General features: G+C 43.8%; 1 protein-coding gene across 1 annotated transcript; it reads right to left on the reverse strand.

Annotated features, from left to right (window-relative positions):
- Positions 1 to 12,883: 12,883 nt before the first annotated feature.
- On the reverse strand, positions 12,884 to 21,137 carry LOC118234404 (Krueppel-like factor 6). The gene is made up of 4 exons (XM_035430915.1): positions 20,745 to 21,137; positions 18,101 to 18,701; positions 16,738 to 16,861; positions 12,884 to 15,742 (listed from the first exon to the last, which is right to left on the reverse strand). Exons 1-4 carry the CDS (start codon positions 20,964 to 20,966, stop codon positions 15,691 to 15,693), a joined length of 999 nt encoding a protein of 332 aa, XP_035286806.1. The 5' UTR covers positions 20,967 to 21,137; the 3' UTR covers positions 12,884 to 15,690.
- Between the last annotated feature and the right edge of the window lie 2,610 nt (positions 21,138 to 23,747).

Consider the following 23,747-nt stretch of genomic DNA (forward strand, 5'->3'; position numbering starts at 1 on the left):
AAACAACAACAACAAAAACACATTTTACATTAAGCCTAACATATGATGTTGATAGTTTTTAACCTTATAAGCATCAGGTGCTCTGCCATCTTAGGAAAGGTCTACATTTATCATCCTTGGCATTCCCAGTATTAGACATAACAAAAATATGATTTTGCCATTACTGGAGACAAATCCAATGCATTGTTTTTATGATTATGATGAAAGAGCACAGATAGCAGCTACTGTTCAAGTTCTTTCTTCCGAACCAGAAACTAAAGCAGACACTGATCTTCTTTCCTCGCCCTGGCTGCTCATCCTTAACTCTTTGAAGAGTAAGTTTTTTGAATTTGTTTTTTGAATTTATTTATTTATTTATTTATTTATTTAAACCTTTATTTAATCAGAGTATCCTACTGAGGCCAGGGGTCTCATTTGCAGCCCTGCAAACCAAACCATTTCAGACAAGCCTTGTACAAAAGACCATATACGCATAAAATGTCTGTACAGAGCAGGCAGGAGAGAATTATAGATAGCAATGCTTTTTTCAGAATTCTAAGCCAGTGTTCTAGAACCCCACAGCTCCCAGGGACCGGCAGTGATTGTGACATCAGCATTAGAGTGTTCAGTTAAGGCATGTGTAAATCCCAGTGTTCTCCAGCCGTAGGGCTTGCTTGCTCTCTGCTTGCTGCACAATCGTTTATCGCGTTAAGAGCTGTCTCTTACACACTGAACAATGGTGCAGCGTTGGAGAGACAGACGGGCAAAAAGGGCCAGATGAGGGCTTTGCCAAAAATGGATTTGTTTTGGATGTGGGTGGCTCAAAAACACCATGGGAATGCATCATCCTTCTTAAGCACACCCCCCCTATCCCCCTACCCCACCCCCCACCCCCATGACAAAAGCCTAATTTCCTACCGTACACATTCCTCACCCAAGCATTCATGTTGTATTTGAGCGAGTGGGCATTAATAATTCACAGACAGGAACCAATCACGTCGCAGTGCTTGACCCCTTGTTATGAAAAACAACAACAACAAGAACAAGCTCATCCCCCCACTGGGAACCAAATATCGTGGATCTGGGCCAGGCTAATGGGCTAATTGTAAATGGCTTCAGTAATAGATTAGACGTTTTGGCAAAGCAGGAATGCGATTGAGAGCAACAATCATTTGGAAGCAAATTAGAGAAGCGTTCTGCTAACCTCTGAATGCATGCGATGCATTATTTATCAACACGGCTGCTGCACTGACAGCAGACCCTTATCAACATCTTGCAGTTAAGATATTCTTCAGATGCAATCAAACTGTGGCAACGTTAATGTGCTTTTCTAAGATTCTGCATGGGGGGGGGGAAGACAACACAGCCGAAAGTCGGAAAAAAAAAAAAAACAGATTTTTGTGAGACGGTTTTTCAGGTCTTTAGAGGTCAGTGGAGATGGACACGTACATGTTCGGAGTTGAACTCTGACAGTGTGAGTATGGACCTGTACAACACGGAACAGTGTGAGTATGGACCTGTATAACACGGAACAGTGTGAGTATGGACCTGTATAACACGGAACAGTGTGAGTATGGACCTGTATAACACGGAACAGTGTGAGTATGGACCTGTATAACACGGAACAGTGTGAGTATGGACCTGTATAACACGGAACAGTGCGTCACGGCGTGCGCACGCTCAGCGCGGCTCTGACGGAACGGACGGCGGCGATCGCCACGGCTACCGCGTCGCGTTCCGCAGCGGCGCTCACGGCCGCATTCCGTCCTGGCAGGTTAAAGCCCCGGGGGAGCGTACCCGGGGGTACTTCCCCCAAAACGCTCCGCTCCGCGGCGAAACCGAGGAAACTCGTTAGCGGCGAAGCGCGACAGCGTTACCTCCACCTCATTTCCTCCCCATTATACGAACCGGGGGACCTTGAAGTTTGCTTTCGACGTTCGCGGGCGGTGCGGGGAGCCGCTGTTATCTTACGCGGCACGCGGGAGACCGAGAGACTGATTTTAACGGCGATTACTTCTCGTCGGGCCTAATTCAATCTTGTTTTCTTCTTCGCGGGTGTTTTGATCCTTCGTCTAAAGCACTGAGCTTAATTAAAAGGTGATGGTAATAAAAAAAATTATCAATATAATCTAGTATATATACTAGACAGGCAGGGACCTGTTTTGATAACGATTTCAATGCATATTCATGGATTTTATTTTTAGTTTAATTTGGAGAAAAAAAAGAACCATTTCTGAATATTTATAGTGTACTGAACTCATCAAACAATCAAAGTTTGTTTGATGTCGTTTCATGGCCAGGTTCTTGGTTCTCACAAACATTAAGAGAAGCAGTAAGAATAGCATTTAAATGACCTGATTAAGCTCAAGAAGAAGAAATGTGGCTTCTTTGTGACTGGCCTAAACAGTTTGTTTTTTCCAACTTTATTTGAAAAAAAAAAGAAGAAGCAAAAAACAATTCCCAAAATGCAAAGGAATATCATTTTCACCTATTTGTTGTCAAGCTAAAAAATGAGCTGAAGGAAATGTGTGTACTTTGCAAACTTGCTGCATTTTTCAAAATGTACATTATTCATCATTTATTTATTCAGATGCCCATTGAAATAAAAGTTAAATATCCTTCCCATGGTAGCCCTGGCCAAATACATTTTTTTTTTTTCACATGTTGATTTAGATTTCAACCACATTTGGATGTACATTTAGACCACACTTACAATTTACGTCACCTAAATGAACTGACATTGATTTTCATGCATTATTTAAGCATATGGATGCATTTGGTCCAATAAGGCCTGCATAAATCTCGGGTGACCTGTTTCCACGCACAAACATGTTGTAGACAAACTTTCTAAATCTCTTCAAACACTGGCAGCTTTCGCTTCACGACACAACGCGGCAGATCGTAACGCCACGTCACAGAAACCAACGAGCACACAGATCACTTCGCCCATTCCTGGAAAACAAGCGCGTTTGTTCAGTCAAGTGCAAAAGAGAGGGATTTTATAATATCTGCTGATATTTTCATACAATAATCACAACATATTAGGCAGATAAGTGTCATAGAGCACACTCACTTTGAATTCGAGTTTTGCCTCAGTATTGCTGGAATGTGCATTGCGGGAAACGTAAAATACCCCGAAAGGAACTGCAATTCGATAAATTCGATAAATTATCCAAACTGTGGAATGTGCCACGTGAGCCTCATGCATGTTTAATCACTGGGGGGGAGGCGGGGGGGTGGGGGGGGGAGCCTGGGGGGCGGCGCGTGATTGAGCACGACAGGCCGATCGGTCACACACACAATTGAAATGCAAATGGCCGACTGTTGTGGAACTTCTCGGCAGTTTCGAATTCGGGGGGCCAGACACGCATTGTTTCGCTTCACTTCCAATATCTCCAGACGTCGAAAAAACAAACGGCGCTCTCGGGGAGGTCCGCCAAAGAGGCGCAGTGACTCACGCCGGGGGGGGGGGGGGGGGGGGGGGGGGATTGGGGGGGGGGTACGATAAGTTTCCGCTGCCCTGGAGTCAAATTTAGGTTAAAAAAAAAAAAAAAGTTAACAGAAATTAACCGCGTCTCAGCTCAGCCTGTGAATTAAACGGAAACCTAACGTGACCTCTGAGCTCTGCTAGGACGCCTGAGGTGACTCGTCCCTAGCTGCCGTGCGCACGGTGAAAGTTACGCCAAACGAATGCTTACAGAGTGCCTTCTGCTGCGATGGAGGACACTTCGTCCCTCTTTGACTGGAGTAAAAAAAAAGAGTTACACTATTTAAAATGCTCACGGAGCACTTAACTGAGCAGAAACTGTTTTTTAAATGTAGGGTTTAATGCAGAAACTGCAGGTTTAAAAGATTTTAATGATTAATCTTTTTGACATCTTTTTGTTTTATCCTGAAAATGTTGAATTTACAGGCGTATTATTTTTTATTATTTTCTTTCAGCATGACTCAGTTATGTTTTTGGAGCGCTCGATTTACATGCTACAAGGGCAAAGAAACACGCTAAGGCCCAAATGCAATAATAAAAAAACAGACAATAAAAGTCACAGCAGTTTTTCAAAATGAAACCATATCATAACCAATCATTGATGTTTTTCCCCCCAGCTGAAGCGAACACTAAACGACTGAATTATCGGGTTTACTTTGACAGTAAATTGATCAGACATGTCCTTTCTTCAGATGGCACGAGCTAGGAGCGCAAACACACCCACAATGCAACAGGGCTGCAGTTAAATATGGGTCAAGACTGAGCAGCTGTGCAATCAAATGAAGCAGTGACATCACACGTGTGAAACAACAGGCCATCAGCAGCATAATAAAAGTCTTAGATTACCAGAGATGGGTGTTCTTATCGGGTTCCATCAATCTGAGATCACTGCTCTCGCTGCCGGAGCCACAGTTAAACGTCCTTTATGGGTAGCTTTCCCACAATGCACAATGCTGAAAGCAACAGACACAGTATTTACCACAACATGTACATTTATTATTTATTTACTCAACTTTGCACTATTATGTGTTGTTTATTTTAAGAAAAACAATTGTGACCTTTTGCTGTGAATAATAATAATAATAATAATAATCATATTTTTTGCTATACTGTTAACCATTTTATTAATAGAGGAAGAAAATCAATCATTTGTTTTAGAAGCTGAAATGTAATTCTTCTCACCTGGTCATCCAGCAGCGACTGATGCTCTTGCTGCTGTAACCATGGCAACTCCACAGGTGATCCAGTCCCTTCTGAGTTATTTCATCCACACAGGTGAGTCAGTGAGAGGGACTTTATGGTGCCTATATCATCATTGCATAAATTTTCACAAATCATTCAAATACATTGCTTGAATCGCATGACACACACACTCTAGAAAAAAAGAAACTGCTTCACACCTCCCCCATACAACACATCAATGATCATTTCAATAACCATTCTGCAGTAAAAGTTCATAAACAAGTGCTAGGCGTCCAGTAATACGTCCCAGAAATCGCATTCTGTGCCGATTTCACATTTACACTTTTGCTAATTAATTTTTTTAAATCGCAGTCTGGAACATACCCGCCTAATCTCCCAACCGCACAGCCCTCCGCCCTCTTACATTGTCACCAGTCCCCGTCATTAGGACAGGCGCAGTGTAACTTACAGTTTCTACACAGCATTCACGCTGCATCCATTCATACAGCTGGATATATACTGAAGCAATGCAGGTTAGATACCTTGCTCAAGGGCACCATGGCAGGGTCCAACCGGGGAATCAAACCTTTAGGTTACAAGCCCAGCTCCTTACCCATTATATTACACTGCTGCTGTCATGCTTGCCTTGTGAGATTGCTCCGGTTCGAACCTTGTGCAGTCCAGCCTGTATGCTGCAACACATACTTTGTAGTGTTAACTCGGCCGTGATAGGTTACATTTCACTGAGTGACAGAGAATATCCGATCCAGTCTTGACGCGAATAAGACATTTTACGGTGTAAAACTCGAGATAGATTTTTGTGTAGCGAGTACCTTCGCCAACTGAGTCGACCATGTAAATCACTGTTTTCAACTGTGACATAACACACAATATCGTCTGATTGACGAACAACCCCTGGTGCATGAATTCCTGCACACACAGTTGTGAATGAGTTATAACAATGTTATATGCTGGTAATGAAGCTGCTTATTACATGTTTATAGCAGCTTTAGTAATATATAGTTGGTGTGCAGCATAACAAAATGAGGCCTGAAGTTTAATAAAAAGGTGATTCAAACAGCAAATCTCTGTGTCATAGTACGTGACAAAATTACAGAGGGAGAGGATCCTTCTTGTATGCAATAAATCCTTCTTGTATACACTATAAATCTTTAGAAATTTTGAGAGTTGTCAAGATATTGCAAAAATCAAATGAAGGCCATTGTAACCACAGAACGGCAACATACACAAACCGTGCGCCGTACTGTACCGTGGGGGACTGCCATCTTCCCTGCCAAAAATAAATAAAGAGCGGCCTGTTGTCATGGTGACAAATGCAGCTACTGTACTTTTGGTTGGGAGAGAAAAGATGAGACAGACGTTTTGAAAGCCTTTCCCTTTTTTTTTTTGATGGGGGGGGGAAAAAACAAAGCAAATGAGGCTTTTTGTTTTCGTCCCTCCAGTTGCCGACGCTACGGTACATTTTGAGAGAGCCTGAGTCACGTTCGCCCTCACAAGCCTGTAATCTGTCACGGCACACAAATTTATGTAATTTATGTAATCTGCGCTGAGCCCCAGGGGGTGTGCGGGACGGCGGGAAGGGGGGGGGGGGGGAGGATTTGCGATAATGACGGTGTCATTGCCGGTGTTCATTTTGGGACCTGTGACTACTGGAAATATTATTTTGAGTGCCTGTTCATTCCCCCCTTTAACATATGTAGCGTCAGGAGCGGTGTGGTGTGCAGAACTTTTGTTTGTTTTGTTTTTTTTTCTTCCCATTTTTCATTTTCTCTCTCGGCTCACTGACCAAACGTGGACAAAGGTGCTGTTTGCCTGCTTATTGACAACTCTGGTTTTGATTTCAAAGGCAGGAAATCCTAAAAGAAATTGCTTTCCTCCCCTGTGCTAGTATGGCTTACAACTGTCCAAACCCTTCCATCCTCTCTCTCTCTCTGTGACTGACAGATTCAATCCTTTGATCAAAATACCAGCATACCGTGCGTGCCAAGTGCTCCTATTGGCCCTCATACCAGCACACTCTTCCAGATCAGATACGGGAGATGGAGAGATCAAACAAAGTAGAAGCGAGTGTGTGCTGCAATACTCCCGTAGATTATTCTACCTGTATTTAATACCAAAGATTCCTGATCTCAAATAGTGAATTACGTGCTGTCAGTGACTCAGTTTTTTATGAACCAATCATAGCGCTGAGCTACCAGAGAACGGAATTCTCACTGAGAAGTAAACTGAAAGGACAGATCGACCATCGAACAATCACACTACGCTCAATTTGCCATCAGTTGTATTTAGCGTCCTTCAAAGATGGTGTAGAGCACCTACAGATGGTATGGTACTAAAATAAAATGGCCCATGTTTGTAAGCAAGCAGAAGACTTCAAATCAAATCAAAATGTATTTGTATAGCGCATTTCACAAACAATTGTCACAATACGCTTCACGGACAACCCTGGCCTAAACCCCCACAGGAGTAAAGCCTAAAGCAACAGTGGCAAGGAAGAAACTCCCTGTGGCATATGGGAAGAAACCTCAGAAGGAACCAGGCTCAAGGGGGGAACCCAACTCAGGGTGTAGGTTTGTGACCAACATGGTCAATCAGTCAATCAATGAGACTTGCTCATCTAGGGGCTAACTAGAGGATCTGAGACCTTTACCTGTTTTTCAGCATGGAACACATGGTTAGATTAGTGTGTCTCCAAATGTACAGAATTATGCTTTACACTATTGTGATGAGAGAGAGAGACAGGTAATTATTAAAGAGAAGAAAAAAACATGTCTGAAAAACAGTCACTGTGTCATTAGTGCATGAGGTAACTGCTAAACTGGTTTTTCTTCTGTTCAATCATGTGGTGACTCCCTTCATTCAAATCATATTTGCATCTGTCTGCAAACTACTTTCAAACAGCACTGAATATCCACAATCCCCACAGAAACTCTGTGCATTTAGAAGGTGAATTGATATGAATAGTCTACAGCAGAAGCCTAAAATTTTTTTAAAAGTTTTCTGATGAAATGAATTCATTAAAAAAAATTAAAAATAGAAGCCCACATTTTAGACCAAAGTAAACAGAGCACCGAAAAGCTCTATCATGGCATTTGGATTTCTCATACAGCAAACCCACTGTATATTCAGGTGCATATAATAACTACAAAGCAGGCCTCTGTAAAGTGAAATCTGTAAAGCACAGTCAAGGGGAAGATACGGAAACACGGCAATAGATTTCTGATCAGTTATAAAAATGAGCGTGTCACATTACTTTAGGATACTGAAGTTTTGCAGGGTAAATTCAGGATGCAGGATTTTTACTGTACCACCGACCTACAGACCGGGGGTTGCAAACTCCAGTCCAGGGGCTCTGGCCAATAAAATGACTCAAAACAGGCGCTTGAGTGCAGAGACGTACCACGAGACTGGCAGACGCTGCGGCCCTCAAAGATTGGAGGTTGAGATCCCTGCTGTTCTTTAGAAAAAAAAAACTGAAGCTCCTGTATGTGTGATTCTGTATTTATAAATGTATATATATATATATATATATAACAGTGAACTATTTGTTGTTTGAGACAAAGACATATTTTTCTCTTGATTTGGCTCTGTACTAAATTTTACACACAACTTTAGAATAGTAATCAAACAATTGCGAGCATTGCTGGGCTGAATAGCCTATTCTCGTCATTATGTTATGTTAATTCACATGTGGTTAAAATGCAGATTCTCAGATTTTATTGAAAAAATAATAATTTTTATACATTTCGGTTTCACCAAGTAAAAATTACAGCACTTTTCACGCAAACATATACTGTGCACTTAAGCGTTATATTCATTTGTAATTCAATGTGCTGGAGAACAAAGCCGAAACAACAAAAATCGTGTCCACTGTCCAAATACTTCAACCACCTCCTTAACGGGAGACTGATGGACTATTGAAACTATCAGTCGCTTTTTATTTTCCATTGAAAATCTACACTCAACAGGCCACTAAGTAAAAGAAAGAAAAGCGCTCGCGCTCTTTCCTGAGCGCCGCTGTTGGTCAGCAGCCCGCGCCAGCCTCGTAAAAACCCGCTCACATCATTAAGCCATCAAGGAAACAGCTGCTGCAATCTGTGGGAAATAGCGATTCGCTAACCGTTAAACAAGCCGGTTTAATTACACGCCCCTCCGAGCACCGTCGCTTCTGGCTCTGTGACAGAGCACGGTGCAGCAATCGGCGCGCGCACCCCGCACTTTTTAAAAGCCCATTCTTCGCCTGATTGTCGTTTTGACATCTGAGTGCCGGATAAAAGCTTACCGGTATGCGCAGCGACGACGGTATGTTCTTGTGTTCGCCGGTCGAACGAGGCCAGGTTGCTTCTTTTTTTTTTTTAAAGAATTTGAATAGACGCGAGAAAACGTGGAAAGGGAAAAGCTACCATTAAGAAACGGTTTAACGAGCACTGTCCCTGTGGTTTGCCTCTCTTCCGGCTTGACCTCACATGACCTTGATGATGTCACTACGTTCTCTTTGCGCAAGGCACAGGCGTCTACTCCAGGTGACCTCCGTCAGCTGTGGCCAGGTCAACCGTTTTTTCTATGGGAAGCACTTTGAACTGCATTTACTTGTCTGAAAGGTGCTATATAAATAAAATTTGATTGACTGATTGATTGATTTATTGATTACTTGATTGATTGATTGATTGATTAAACACATTCCAGTCAATGCTGATTGTCTCATTTCAGTGTTTCATTTTAACAGTTGCAATTGTAAGCCTGTATATTTTAGGTGGTGAAAATAATGCTACATAGAAACGTGTGAACTTACTGCCTAGTCCGTTCTGGTGAACTGTCTAATCACACGTCACTTTGTCCATTAGACTTACTGTAATGCCTTTTTGGATGCTCAGGCTGATATTTTGGGTAAATATTGATTTAAATCTGAATTTTCGGCCAGAAAAACTTGTCACTTCTCTTATGGTGCATGAGGGACAGTCATTGTGATACTTAGCCTGGATCACGCTGATCGTTTACCTCTTCAGTCCTGACTGTCTTCTCCGATCTTTAATCTTTCTGGTGTCATATTCGCTGCTATTAAGGAAAAACACTGGCTTGGAATACAGTACACTCATCCTAATATTCAGTCTGTTTAATTGAAATTCCCTGAGCACATCTAATGAAATGAAAGCCAAGTGAACTTACCATTTTCTGCAAATCTGCAGGTGTTCAGTGTATTTATTTATTTATCTATTTTAAGTATCCTGCCACTTAATTTTTATGTTGACCAAAGGTTTTTTCTCTTCTTTTTTTCAAAATGTGAAAGTGATATTGGGGATGTATAAGTACAGTAAAGGTCAATGTTTTTACTGATATTGTGATTATCTTTTAATTTGCATATGCTTCTGGGCGGCATATTGAAATCGTCCAGTCAGATTTTAGCCGCTTATGCAGTTAGTGACATGCTAATCTAGAACTGGTACTTTCAATCTCTGCAGACCTCTGATGTAAATTAACGCATGGAAGTGAAATTTTAGATTAGAACAATTTATGTATCTCAAATATTTTCAACAACAACTAACAAACAAGTGAACTGAAACTATGCTTTGGGAAAACCAGTTGCATATTCCCTCACTGGTCTGGGAATGTTGTTTGGGAATGTTGTTTTCCCAGGTCTGGCACTAATTCTCAAACAATACAAGTAAATTCAGTCGTGTTCTCTCTGCTATGAATTCCCTCTGCCATTAAATATAATGCAAAGGAATTTTTAAAAAAAATAAAAAAACTTTGTGTGGTAGCGTTAACCGACAAAAATATGTTCTTTTTTAATGCCAAGAATCTATAGAAAAAAAAACACTGCAGAACATTCCTGCGGTATAGGTGGGTCAAGTTTCTCTGTTTAGCAACCAGTTTAGCTCAGGGTGCAATTACAGACTCCCCCGCCCCCCTCTCTCTCCCCCCCGCCCCCCTCTCTCCCCCCCCTCGATCCACATCCTTGCCTTAAATGCTCTCTGTGTTTTTACCTCATTTCACCAGTAAATTCCCATGACACAAATCCAACATTTGTAATGACGGGCGATGCATTGTGAGCTGGCCGCTGTGGCCCCTGGCACACATCCTGTGTTTTTTGAAGAAATATTTTAATAGGCCGCTTTTGGAGTGTTTTGCCAGAAATTATTGCTAAGTAAATATTTCCACTTTCTTCGCGGAATGCGGGTGCTCCCGTACAAAACATAACACGAAATGTTTCGGAAGGAAATATAACAATAACATAACATAACGACGAGAACAGGCCCTTCAGCCCAACAATGCTTGCCATTTTCCTGACTAAATTGTGCCCTGTGCTCTGATTACCTGCAAACTAGATAGTATCTTAACACTGTATCAAGAAAATCCCCCGAGTTTTCTGGCCCTACTACGTGACCTGGGCAGGCTTTAATTACGAGGTCCGGTCACCGACAAAGAGTTTTTTTTTTTTTGAGTTTTTTTTGTGGTCACCTTTGCGCCACACTGCTTTAGCCAATCACAGCGCTCCGCTGGCCGAGCTGCACCAGAAGCCATTTCCCCCGACACACTCGCCGCGGGCGTCACACTCGCCGACGTCATCCTCTCGCCCCCCGAGATTAAACGCCCGAAACCGCGCGGCGCGACAGCGTCGTCACTCACGCCTCTTTCCGTCTTCATCGCACACATTTATCCACCCGCCCGCCGGGCAACTTTTTAGCCGGTATTATTCCGCTGGCGACCGAACCGAACCAAAAAACCGGCGCCTGTCCCGTCAGGAGCAGACGAGACAAGCCTCTTTTTTTTTCTTTTTTTTTTAACGGTTCAGGTTCGCCAGAAAAACCCCGCTGTAAGGAGGGGGAAGCGCGACAGGTTTGTCGGCTTCAAAATTACCGCATTTGAGCAGAGATTTTTTTTTGGGGGGGGGGGGGGGAAATGACAAGGGTCTGAACAGGGGGACACAATAATGAGCCGTGAGAAATTAGAGAGAGAGGATAATGAGCTAATCCAGCGCGTCGCTCGGACCTGGTCCCGGGAACCCACGCGATTATGTCGCCCTTTTTTCCGCGTTTGTGTGCAGTACTTAAATTAAGCAAGTAAAACTAACGGAGCCGGTGACTGAACACGCAGGCTTAACATCACTGTACACGCATCGGCTGCTGTGCCTCTGCCACGGACGCATGTTTGTGACGGAGTTTAGCAGAGTGGGTAAGGAACTGGGCTTGTAACCGAAAGGTCGCAGGTTCGATTCCCGGGTAAGGACACTGCCGTTGTACCCTTGAGCAACGTACTTAACCGAAATTGCTTCCGTATATATCCAGCTGTATAAATGGATACAATGTAAAATGCTGTGTAAGTCGCTCTGGATAAGAGCGTCTGCTAAATGCCTGTAATGTAATGTTTGTTGAACGGGCGTGGGCTTAACACAAGCGAATGTGCAAAGGAGGTCTGTCCCAAGCTATTCTATTCAAATGAGCCCCAAGTTTAGTGACAGGCTGATAATGGGCTTTACTGATTAAAAGGGACTGGCTGTTCAGTGGGGCCCGAGTACGAAGCCATTTTTATCACTAATTCAACACAATAGACAAAGCTGTGTCACAGTGGTGGGCATGAACTACAACACCTTGAGGAAACAACTGAATTTCATCATTACAATCTGACTGGGGTCAGGTGAAATTCCAGCGGTGTGTTTCTTCAATGAAGAATTCAGGGGAGGCCCAAGAAACGCAGAGCTTTAACATAAAGCTCATTATTAGCATAACAGTTCCATTAAAGCCCAATTAACACAGGGACCAGCAGGAATGGGGGGGGGGGGGTCCACATTGTGGATCACAGGAACCAAGTTTAAGAACCCAAATGAATTTTAACAGTCTTAATGAGGACCAGTAAGAGACCAGCATACTGCCTGTCTGGGTTAGATTCACTCTTCCTGTTTTTTCCCCCCATTTCACCCCTTATCTAGAGAATTTATTTAATTGTTAGGCAAAATGAACAAGAACACACCATGAGACCAACCTTCAAATGAGACAGAATCTAGCCCAAAACTGACCCTGACCAGCAGTTAGGCCTCAAACTCTTAATTAAACTGATAACATTCAAACAAGACCAGACTGAAACAAAAAGTAGAAACATCTCCACCACTGCAGAACCTGGATTACTTGCTCTGGTCCCCATCTCCCTCCTGCTCACCCCCAGTGTATGCCAACACACATTCAGTGACCACAAACAAAATGGAGAAAAACACAGAAGCCTGATAAGAATTTTTGTTATTCCAATAAAAAATACATTCATACAGAAATAACCAACTTTGCAAAGCAATTTCAAAAAAATCTGAAAAGCAAAAAATAAAACAAAAATAATAAAAACATTTTTTTACAAAGATTCTTTAGATAACAGGGCAGAGTTTAAAAGAATGAACATCTTCTGTAATAAACATTTGTTGGTTACGTCGCAAACAAACAGTTGGCTTGATTAAGGCTCGATTACCACCCATAGGGAACTGGCGGCCATTTTAAATACAATACACTGCATTTTTTCTCCCTCCAGGAGACCAACCTGTATGGCAATTTTTTTTTTGTGCTACACTATTTTGTCCGTTGAAAATATCAATGTGCATTAAAAAAAAAAAAAAAAAAAAAAACTGATGTAACTGTGAAGCTTCATGCAACCAAAAATAGGCAGAGTCACACAGTACTTTCGGTGACAACATTGTGTGTGGTGAGTCAGCGGTGAGCCATCTGATTGGCTGAATCGTTTGTGATGGACAACTTATGGCAGCTCCACCTATTATGTGGCCAATGAAACCTCACAAGTCACCACAAAAATAAAGAGAAAAAAAAACCCCCACATCTTTCTGAAGTTGAAGAAAAATGTACAGCTTTCTTTTTTGTGTGTTACACAGTCCTTCAAACTGAGCCATATCGGTTTGCAACTCTAAACCAACATCGAAATATGATGATTCTTATCTTTTCAGACCTTTACATCAAAAAAGAAAATTATGTTGTTGTTTTTTTGTAATAGTTTTTTTTTTTTTTTTTACATTTTTGGTCCCTTACCCTGCAAAATAGAAGCATCTTTACAAAACAATCTATGTTCACAACCTATACACGTAGACACTTCTTACGCTAGTCGTTATATATATTAAATTTTATATCCGCAAATTTATACTAAAGCCATTCATTCAAAGGGCAACTTTATTTTCTTCCTTTCTGGATACCTGCTCGGCATATATTTAATGAGTATATTAAAACAACAGGCTCCAGACAGATCAATAACCAAATTCCAGAGTCAGCTGTTAGTCGCCGGTGCCAGCGAAGCCTTTAGGCCTTCATTAGGCTCGGCGCACTACAGGACTTGGCAGGACGACGCTTCTTAATTACAATACCTCTCGCGTTCCGCAAAACTCGGTCGAGGAAATCCGTCGCTTCGGTTTAGCGTCCCGCGAAAAGAATCGTGTACCTCTGAACTAGAATTTATCCTGCACGGTATCGTGCAAAAACAAAAATCGCTAACTGTACATACAGTTTACACTACACAGTAGTAAATCCGTCAAAATAAAATTCTTTTTTTTTAAGTGCTCGCTGCGTTCTTTTTTTTTTTTTTTTTCCTCAGCTCGATTAGTTCAACTAGATTTGTATTTATTTTATTTTATTTTTTTTAAGTGAGTGTTGCTCCCAGATCCTTAGGTTCATTTTTTTTATTTATTTATTTATTTATTTTTTTACAAATGGCGTGACAAAACAAAAGAAGACATTACTGTGACACATAAAGTGAACGTTTCAAATGCGCTCGAAAGCCACACGATAAGGCCCGAAAAACCCTCGCTATAGATAAGGAAAAAGGTGCAACGTCATGTGAAACAGAGCCTCACTAAAGCTTTTCAATCACTCCGGACTACTGGAGGGGAAGAACCACACCCCAACTGATACATAAGTATTCATCTATTCCACAGGACAAGGTCACTTGTATAAGGCACCATTAAGGTCAACAGTGCATTAACAGGTAGAAAAGATGAGGAAAAAAGAATTAGTCCTCAAGGCATTAATATTTGAAATCAAATAGTTTCATAGGGGGGGGGGAGGGGGGGGAATCCGTTGCTAAGCAATAGTGGCTTCTCCAACAAAAAATGTTTTTTTTAAATTTTTTTTAAAGAAAATAGAGCATCAAGGCTTTTAAGTACAATATTGTAACATTTAAACCATCTGTATATAGCTGCTCTTTATTGGAATTTGCAGTCCTGATTACAGATTGCAGGATGTGTACAAACCCAAGAATCATGCAACACCTGTCTGTTATAACGACACTATAGATGTGTTATATCTTTATGTACACAGCTTATAGAACGGACTACAAATGAGCTTTGTAGCATGTAAAACAAGCTACTTAACAGATTGCACACGTAGTAGCTGCACCAAACACCAAAAAAAAAAAAAAAAAGCCCCATTCAAGAATGTATCGCCCCCTGCTGGATGGAATCTGCTAACACAGCCAGATGACAGGTCCCCTCAGCCACAGAGGAGGCGTTTTTGACGACAGGTGAATGTCCAGGTTCTGTGCTCTGACAAAGACCTGCACACACGCACGCACACACACACACACACGTACCTGCATACACGCACACACACGCGCGTACACACATACACAGATGCATACACACGCGTCCATGCACATGCACAAACACACGCACGCACGCACGCACGCAAGTTTTTGAACCCCCAGCACCATGCCCCATACGTTTGGGAAAAAAAAAAAGAATTTTCCCTTCTTCTTCTTCTTCTTTCTTGACATTTTTTTTTCTTCCAGCTTTTCTCTGTCCCTTTATAATTATAATTTTTTTCCTTTTTCTTTTTTCTTGCTTCCCTCTCCGGAACCTTCAGAACATCCCCTTTTTACTTGTGGCACTAGGGGGCGCTGCATATGGTGCTAAACGGCATGCTTTTTTTTGGGGCGTGCTTCCCTGAATCCTCTCTCAGGGGTAATTTAACCTTGAAGCTGGGTCAGGAGATGAGGATTACCCCCCCAACCCCCTTTCCGCGCACTTCCCCTTCCTGCCACGCCTAGAGGTGTCTCTTCATGTGAAGTGCCAAATGGTCAGATCTGGAGAAACACCTGAGGGGAAAAAAAAGCAGGAATGAAATGGTCAGAGCAAGACCCAGAGCATGATGGGAGAATGAGTTTCACCAAAAAAAAAGGGTGGAACTACATATGCTTTCCGTCGCTCAGCGATTTGAACCAATCATTGCGGGTGGTTGTTCAGCATTACAATTTAGGAAATGGGCTAGTAACTAGGGCTGCGAGTTTGATTCTTAAAAAGAGCATTGCTGCTGTAGACTTGACCTGATATTATTCAACCTGATATTTCTTCATATCAATACCCAGCGCTATAAATGGACTGCATGTAAAAAAAAAAAAAAAAAAGCAATCAGTGCAAGTTTCTCTATGCCAAATGTAAAAATGTTAAATATTTGATGCCGTTCAGAGCCAAATCTTTTGATTGGCTTAAGTGAGTCAATGATTGACAGCTCACTGCAGCACCGCCCACAAATGGGGATGTATGAAAGCTCTCCTATCGCTTCCACAGCCTGACAGCATCTGCTGTGGTATTTACCAAGGCAGGCTAGCAACACAGGCCCAGACAGGTCACACACGAATGAGGAAAGAAGAATGACACATTGTAAAAAAACAAAAAAAACAACAAACACTTATATATATCTCAAGGCAGCTTACTTTTAAATTTTCTCATTTTGAGCTTAACTTGGATTTTTTAAGCTGTTAAACCAACTATAATTTATTAGTTGTTTTGTTCAGAAAACTTACGTTTAATTGTTAGAAAAACATTAAATTGAGGTTTTAAGTTTTTCTAACAATGAAATGTAAGTTCTCTCAACTAATGAATTTCAGCTGACATAATGTGAACTCAAAATGTTTTAAATCTAAGTCAAGTGAAAATTTTGCAAGTCGCCTTGAAATACTGAGTATTCTCAACTAAATTTTAGATTTTTTTTTTAAATTTCAAAATATTTCATACGTTGTTTAAAGGTTTACGCTCAGACCGTTAAAGAAGCGAAACGCGAACGCAGGCGTGCGCTAAAGCCATAGCGTACCTGTCGCAGTGGCTGCATTTGAAGGGCTTGGCGCCCGTGTGCTTCCTGAAGTGGCGCGTTAGCTCGTCGCTACGCGCAAACCGCCACTCGCAGCCTTCCCATGAACACCTGTATGGCTTCTCACCTGGGGAGGGAAACACACACACACACAACCACGCTGTTAACAACAAACGTGAACGCAGAACGCTTCCGTGTTTTCCGTCCGGTTCAGGGCGTTCGCTGTCTCCGGATCTGAACGACAGCAGTCATTTCGACACGTCAAACTCTCAATCATGCCAGACTAGTGCGCATACTTTACATGCGTGCCATTTTTTCAAAACAAGGTCATCTCACAAATGCTAGCAATTTAGGAAGGGGGGGGGGGGGGGGGGGGGGGGGAGGAGGGAGGCCTCGCTAATGAGCCTGAAAAGCTAAACCCATCGTCCCGAGCGGCACCGAGAAGTCCAAAAACTTCAAATACAAAGACAGAACAGGGCGGGTCGAATCTTTAAAATTACACGGGAAAAGTCGGAAGAAAACAAATGATTCATTTTGAGGGTCAGCCCTCCCATCTCTCCTATCCGATGGGTCCGAAACCGCATTAGCCTGCAGGGCAGTTAGCCTCCGGAATGTCAGAAATTTCTGGAATGCGGCGGCACCACTAATGCATGAGGACGACGTAAACAGAGTCCTTGCATTCCAGGGGACGAGCGAAAAAAAAAACAAAAAAAACACAGAGATGTCCCACGCAGATAACCCCGAATCCTCTTTGATTCACACACTCGGGGGGGGGGGGGGGGGGCGGAAGAGGATTCGGTAGCTTTTCTTTCCCCGTGACGGAACCCAACAAACTGTGTCCTCAAATCCAAACGGTGCGTCTCTTCCCCCCCCCCCCCCCCCCCCACCAACAACCCCCCCACCCCCACCTGTGAGTGAAGTCACATTCCAGGTACACCGGCGAGAGTCATAGCGTCTTGCGCAACACGCCTTCAGAACACGGGCGCGAGGCTGTTTTTAGACCGTGAGCGCACTGAAAGCTGCAAGGTGTTGCAACACGTCGTCGGGGGCGGAGCCCTGGCGTCCGATTGGTCCAAAAAAAAAAAAAGAAAAAAGAAAAAAAAAGAAAAACAACTAACCCAGGAGATGTTTCTTATGTGCAGCCAGCTTCAGGACTGGACAGGGGATTAGGCAACGGGACGCTGTTCTGCTGCCAGGGTCTGCTTCAACACGAGCGGCTGGATCGTGTGTCACCCCCCCCCCATCCCTCCCTCCCTCCCTCCCTCCCAAGGACTGAGTCCATGTTATGATGACAGTGCAAGTGCTGGTATTAGGCATGTATGTGAGGAGAGGGGGGGGAGAGGGGAGAGGGGGGTGTCCCGCTTACCTGTGTGCGTGCGCTGATGTGCTTTTAAGTGCGAGCTCTTGGTGTACACCTTCCTGCAGCCGTTGAAGTGGCACCTGTGCACCCTCCGTCGACCGTCCGGCGACGTCTCCCCGTGGCACAGCCCCCCCTTCTCCAGGCTCCGCCCCCCACCGCCGCCGCCGCCGCCCCCGCCGCCGCCGCCACCCGCCCGGATCTTCACCGGCGACTGCAGGGCCGTCGGCACGCCGCTCCACGCCGGCAGGGCGCCGCCGATCTCCGGGGAGGATGGGGGGGTGCTGGCGGCGGAGGGGCTCAGGTGGCCCAGGGGGTGCGAGGCGTACCCCAGCGTGGGCGAGAGCTCCTCCGAGCTGTCCGACGCCTCGCTGCTGGCGTCCGACGTGAAGCCGCCGGCCTCCAGGCTCTGCGCGTCCCCGCCGTCCTCCTCCTTCGCCCGCGGGATCTTCGGGTCGGCCGCGGCGGCGGCAGCGGCGGCGGCGGCGGCCTTGTCCCCGCACGCCAAGATCAGCTTGTTCCACAGGCCCTCCTGGCCGTCGAACTTAATGTCGGACGCCGCGGTGACATACGGCTCGCTCTGAAGGTACCGCTCCAGCTCCAGGCACGTCTAGCCAGAGAAACGGAAACGGAAACGGAAACAGAAACGAAAAAGGCCCGTGAGTAAGTGCAGCGCAAGCCCTGGAATCAGAACGCGGAGATTTTCGCCAGAAGACGCAGCGCGAGAACTAACGTCACGTTACGGTTACCCGGCATGTTAATTTAGCAGAGCAACCGTTATACAGAGAAAATAGGAAAAAAAAAAAAAAAAGAATTGCATAACTGCACTCAAAATGGATACGATTACAGAAGGAGTATCAATAACACGGGAGAGTGCATGGGAATGCAATATTTCCACTGAGATGAAGAGTGGTATATGAAGGGAATGTACCTGCCCCCCCCCCTCCCTCCCTCCCTCCCTAAAAATAAAGAAAATTATAATAATATCAATCAGTAAAGAACCCAATGCCCTTTCCTGGAGAAGACCGTCGTGCGCAGTGATCCAATTTACGTACGCCATGGAGCTCTCCAGAGGCTTAAGGAATGTGCTTGTAGATCTTTTTTAAATGTATTAATTATTCAGCATAATGTGGATTTTAAAAAATGCATTAAGTGGCATGGCTTGCAATAACACGGCGCGCGAGGGGCCAGTTGGTCCATAAAACATGATGCAGTCATACCGCGAGACCCATAAGACAGCCATGAACAAATTTTATTTTAAAAGGAAACTGGGGAACTTCCTCAATTCTTGACAATCAGCCAGTTAAATTCCGTTGCACATGCAGCCCCCTCCCCCACGCAACAACTCTCTATAAAATAATTAATTTATTTATAATATGTTATTAGTACAATCGTATATATTACACATAGCCTATACATATTCCATGGTCAGCAATCGTCCATCCTTACACAGTAAAATGAAAAAGTAAGATTACAACAAACATACAACTAACTAGTGCTGCACTCTAACGTAGGTTATTGCCGAGCAAAATCACAATGACAAGTAACAATCCCTTGTGTTTAAAACTCAATAAATTAATCGTGCTGAAAATACACGACGCGGGTCAGTAAGACCACCTGACAGTGTTGATTCAATAATACGCTGCATACATTTTCAACCAGGGACAGAGAGATTGAGAGGGGAGAGAGAGAGAGAGAGAGAGAGGATGGAGTTTAAATGCCTCGGGGGGCAGCGAAGAACTTGGCTCCGTGCCCCAGTTTCGAAATGCCTGGAAGAAACCAGCGAGCTTGCGATGCGAATCAGTTTCAATCACGCACCAGTCGAAACACTTTTCTTTAAGGAAAACACTAGCCTATATAAACCCCGAATGCGGTGGCAACGTTCAGTCTGCAACGTCCGCATTCAAACTGGTCTAACGTTACCAAAATGCAAATGTTCCCTTGACAACAAACTGTTCCATTGACCCTTTGCTTATTTTTCGCAATTAATTAATACACACATTTGACAGCGATTCTCCACGGCAAGAACTGGCATGTAGCATACGCACGTAAAATAGCCATACTGCGATGCGTTTGTGTGTTTTAACAGCAGCAACTTTAAGCTTGCCAAGCGAACTCGCTAGACGTTGTTGTTGTTGTATATTTTGAGTCGGTTAGGCAGCTAACTGGCACGCTGACAACATCAAAGCCGTTTGAAACATTGTTGCGTCATTAGGTCATTCATTTAAGCAAACATGGTGAAGGTGCGTATTACAAATTTGCACAGCTAAATCTGAACTGCATGCAGCGTTGGAACTGGCTACACTTGGCAGCCTGGCTATAAACTTTTGCTTGAACCTCGAGTTCAAGCATGTTTTTTCGCCACTGATCGTGAAGTACGCACGGGTAACTGGAAGTGTTTAACGCGGAGTGACTGGCGTAGCCTACAAATTAATTAGGTCGCTACAATAACAAGCACCACAATGATAGGCAACTAATGACAGGCAACCAACTGGCTGCAAAGATCGTTACACGTATGACAGGAGAAACGATTGCGCCCAGCGAGCTGCGTAATTACATTCGCAGCGATACAAAAACAGGACACTTGCGAACTCGCCATACTAATACACGTTCCAACGCCAGTCTGAAGTTTATAACGTTTAAGTTATTTTACCTGCTGCCAGTACTCTTCAAGAGACGGTAAAGCTGAAAAATAGCCAGTGTCGTGTACGATCTGAAGCTCCTGAAAGATGCTGCACATGGGAATAACATCCATTTCAATCCAAAACGAAGTTACGACAATTTCGATCAAGGTTGTTTTTTCTTTTTCTTCTTTTTTTAAATGTTTGCAACGTTTTTGTATTCTTTGAAGTAAATGACCTGGCCGTGCGTGCATACGCAGCTGCACAGGAATTCGCAAGATGTTGCTCTATCTTCTCGGTCCAAGAAACAGCCAGCAACGTCTTGAAGTACTGTGGCTTGATCTATAGGAAAACACTGAACTTACTGCACAGCGTACGCTCTGTAAACTTCCCTATTCAAACCTTGCAACCAGCCCTCCCCTCGTGATCACATTACGCTGCTGGAAATCCGACCAATAATATCCTATAGGTTAAACGCCCGCCTATCATATCCTCAGATGGCCAATCATAAACGTCTCCTGACATTCAATCGCCCTCGCTCATGTTGCGATTGGTGAATTTGACTGGAGGCTCGTTTATTACCATTGGACGGTATGAGCCCTATTTTTAGAACAGTATATAAACGCCGTTCATGCTACTTTTTCTGTGTAGTGTGTAATGTAGCTTATGTTTCCGCTGCTGTCTTGCGGTTGAGACCCACAGGGAGCGCTTCTGAGCTACGCTCCCGCTGAAGTTCGCTCCTGAAAGAAAGAGAACCCAGTCTGCCTTTCAGTTTGTCCAGGCGAATGTTATGTCATCTAGGAAATATAAAATTTAAACACACGTTTATACCAGCAATTAAACAGTTGTTATTTTTTTTAAATTTTCATACGTAGACATTACTCTTATATAACATTGGCATGGCGTTTAATAAAGCCGTAGAGGATGGCTTTATTTCAAGACGAAAAGCTGAGGCAACTGTCCTGATATTACTAGTAAGTTGCCCGAGACACAAGCATTCAAGGGACTCGTTTCTATGTTTACTGAGTGTGCAGAACGGCACATTTCCCCGGGGGGGAAAGACAGAAGTGGCACACCACTTATCAGAGAAATACATTGCACTTCCAAACGGCCAACCGCAGGTCCAGCGGATACAGGCATCCACCAAAGCTCAAGTATCTGTGCGAAATACGAATCAATTCATAATACATCCATTAGTTCACTTCCTGGGTTAAAGAGCCACGTTCGTAATGCAGTGTCAATCAATACCGTAACCTGGACTACAGTACATCTCTGCAGCATTAGGCTCGGATGTACACACTTCCAAGGGAAAAGGAAGCTGGTACCAATTTGTAGATGAATTAAAAAAAAAAAAAAAAAAAAAAAAAAAAACAAGCTACTCTCACCTCATGCAATTAAACCAGCGAAGCTCTGTCTTGCTGAGATGCAAGACAGAGCTTGCTCACGCCGCACACTTGATCTCTCACCAAGTACATTTGCCGTTGGATGTTGGATTGAAGCTATGCTGTTGAAGTTGTACTTGTGCAAAAAGTTTCCCTACACTATATATAGGTTTTTTTTTTTTTAAAAAAAAGAGGGAACAATATTATGTATACTAGCTTAATTCAGATTTGTGGGCCAGCTAAGAATCGGCATGAGCTCCGTCCATCCATTTTTCCAACCCACTTATTTCTGGTCAGGGTCACGGGGGGCTGCCTATCCCAGCATGCATTGGGATAGGCATGCATCACTCAGAGGGACAGGGCGCACTGTCTTTTAATGGGAGGGGAGGCCATTTTGAAGTGGGCAGCACTTGCCAAATGCATTATGCTACTTACAGCACACATGCAGTTGTTTTGACACGTGCGAAAGCCGTTTAACCTCTTGTGCAATCCTATATCTGGCTAAGGTAAGTGCTCCTTACACAGGAAGTGAGCTCATAATGGCTCCTGCATTAGGTGGGTTCTAACCGTGCTCTCATCCCATACAGTGCTGGCCAAAGCCTTTGATTGACCCTTAGCAGGATCTGATTTGCAGGCACAACCCCACATAATTAGGGGTGCCCCCTGGTGGTCATGGGGCCCTAAGCAACCACTTATGTTGCCTATTAGGTCGAGCCAGCTCTGATCTCATAGATACTGCAACATCACCTAAGTCACAGGTTCTGGTCTCGTAGATACAGTGACATCACCTAAGTCACATGATCCTACAGGTTCTGATCTCATAGATACAGTGGCATTGCCTAAGAGATGGTCCTAGAGATTTCGATCTCACAGATGCAGTGACATCACCCAAGTCACATGATCCTACAGGATGTGGTCTCGTAGATACAGTGCCATTGCATAAGGGAGATGGTTCTAGAGACTCTGATCTCATAGATACAGTGACATCACCAAAGTCACATGATCCTACAGGTTGTGGTCTCGTAGATACAGTGACATCACCTAAGTCACATGATCCTACAGGTTCTCATCTCATAGATACAGTGACATCACCTAAGTTACATGATCCCACAGGTTCTATCCCATTCTATTTCAGGCATTTGCCCCTGCTTTGCCGCGGCCTGCTCTTCCTCGATCCCGGACAGTGCCTTCGTACAGTTTATGCCGTCCAGCTTAAGCTGTGTGGTTTTAGGCACAACAGTGCGATTGTCCCTCGACCCGCCTCCCAGTGCGTGCCAGCGGGCCTCAACAGCCCCGCTCAGGACGCAAGGCCGCAAGGCCGGTCTTAACATTCTCCGGAATATTCCTGCGCCTCGCCTTTCCTCATCCCCGATTCTGTACGGCGCTCGTATATCACATATACATTACATTACAGGCATTTAGCAGACGCTCTTATCCAGAGCGACTTACACAACTTTTACATGGCATTTTTTTACATTGTATCCATTTATACAGCTGGATATATACCGAAGCAATTTCAGTTAAGTACCTTGCTCAAGGGTACAACGGCAGTGTCCTTACCTGGGAATCGAACCTGTGACCTTTCGGTTACAAGCCCAGTTCCTTACCCACTGTGCTACACTCTATCACATAAAATTGAACACCCCGCTGCCC

Source organism: Anguilla anguilla, chromosome 8, assembly GCF_013347855.1.
Source record: "Anguilla anguilla isolate fAngAng1 chromosome 8, fAngAng1.pri, whole genome shotgun sequence".
Taxonomy (NCBI): Eukaryota; Metazoa; Chordata; class Actinopteri; order Anguilliformes; family Anguillidae; genus Anguilla; species Anguilla anguilla.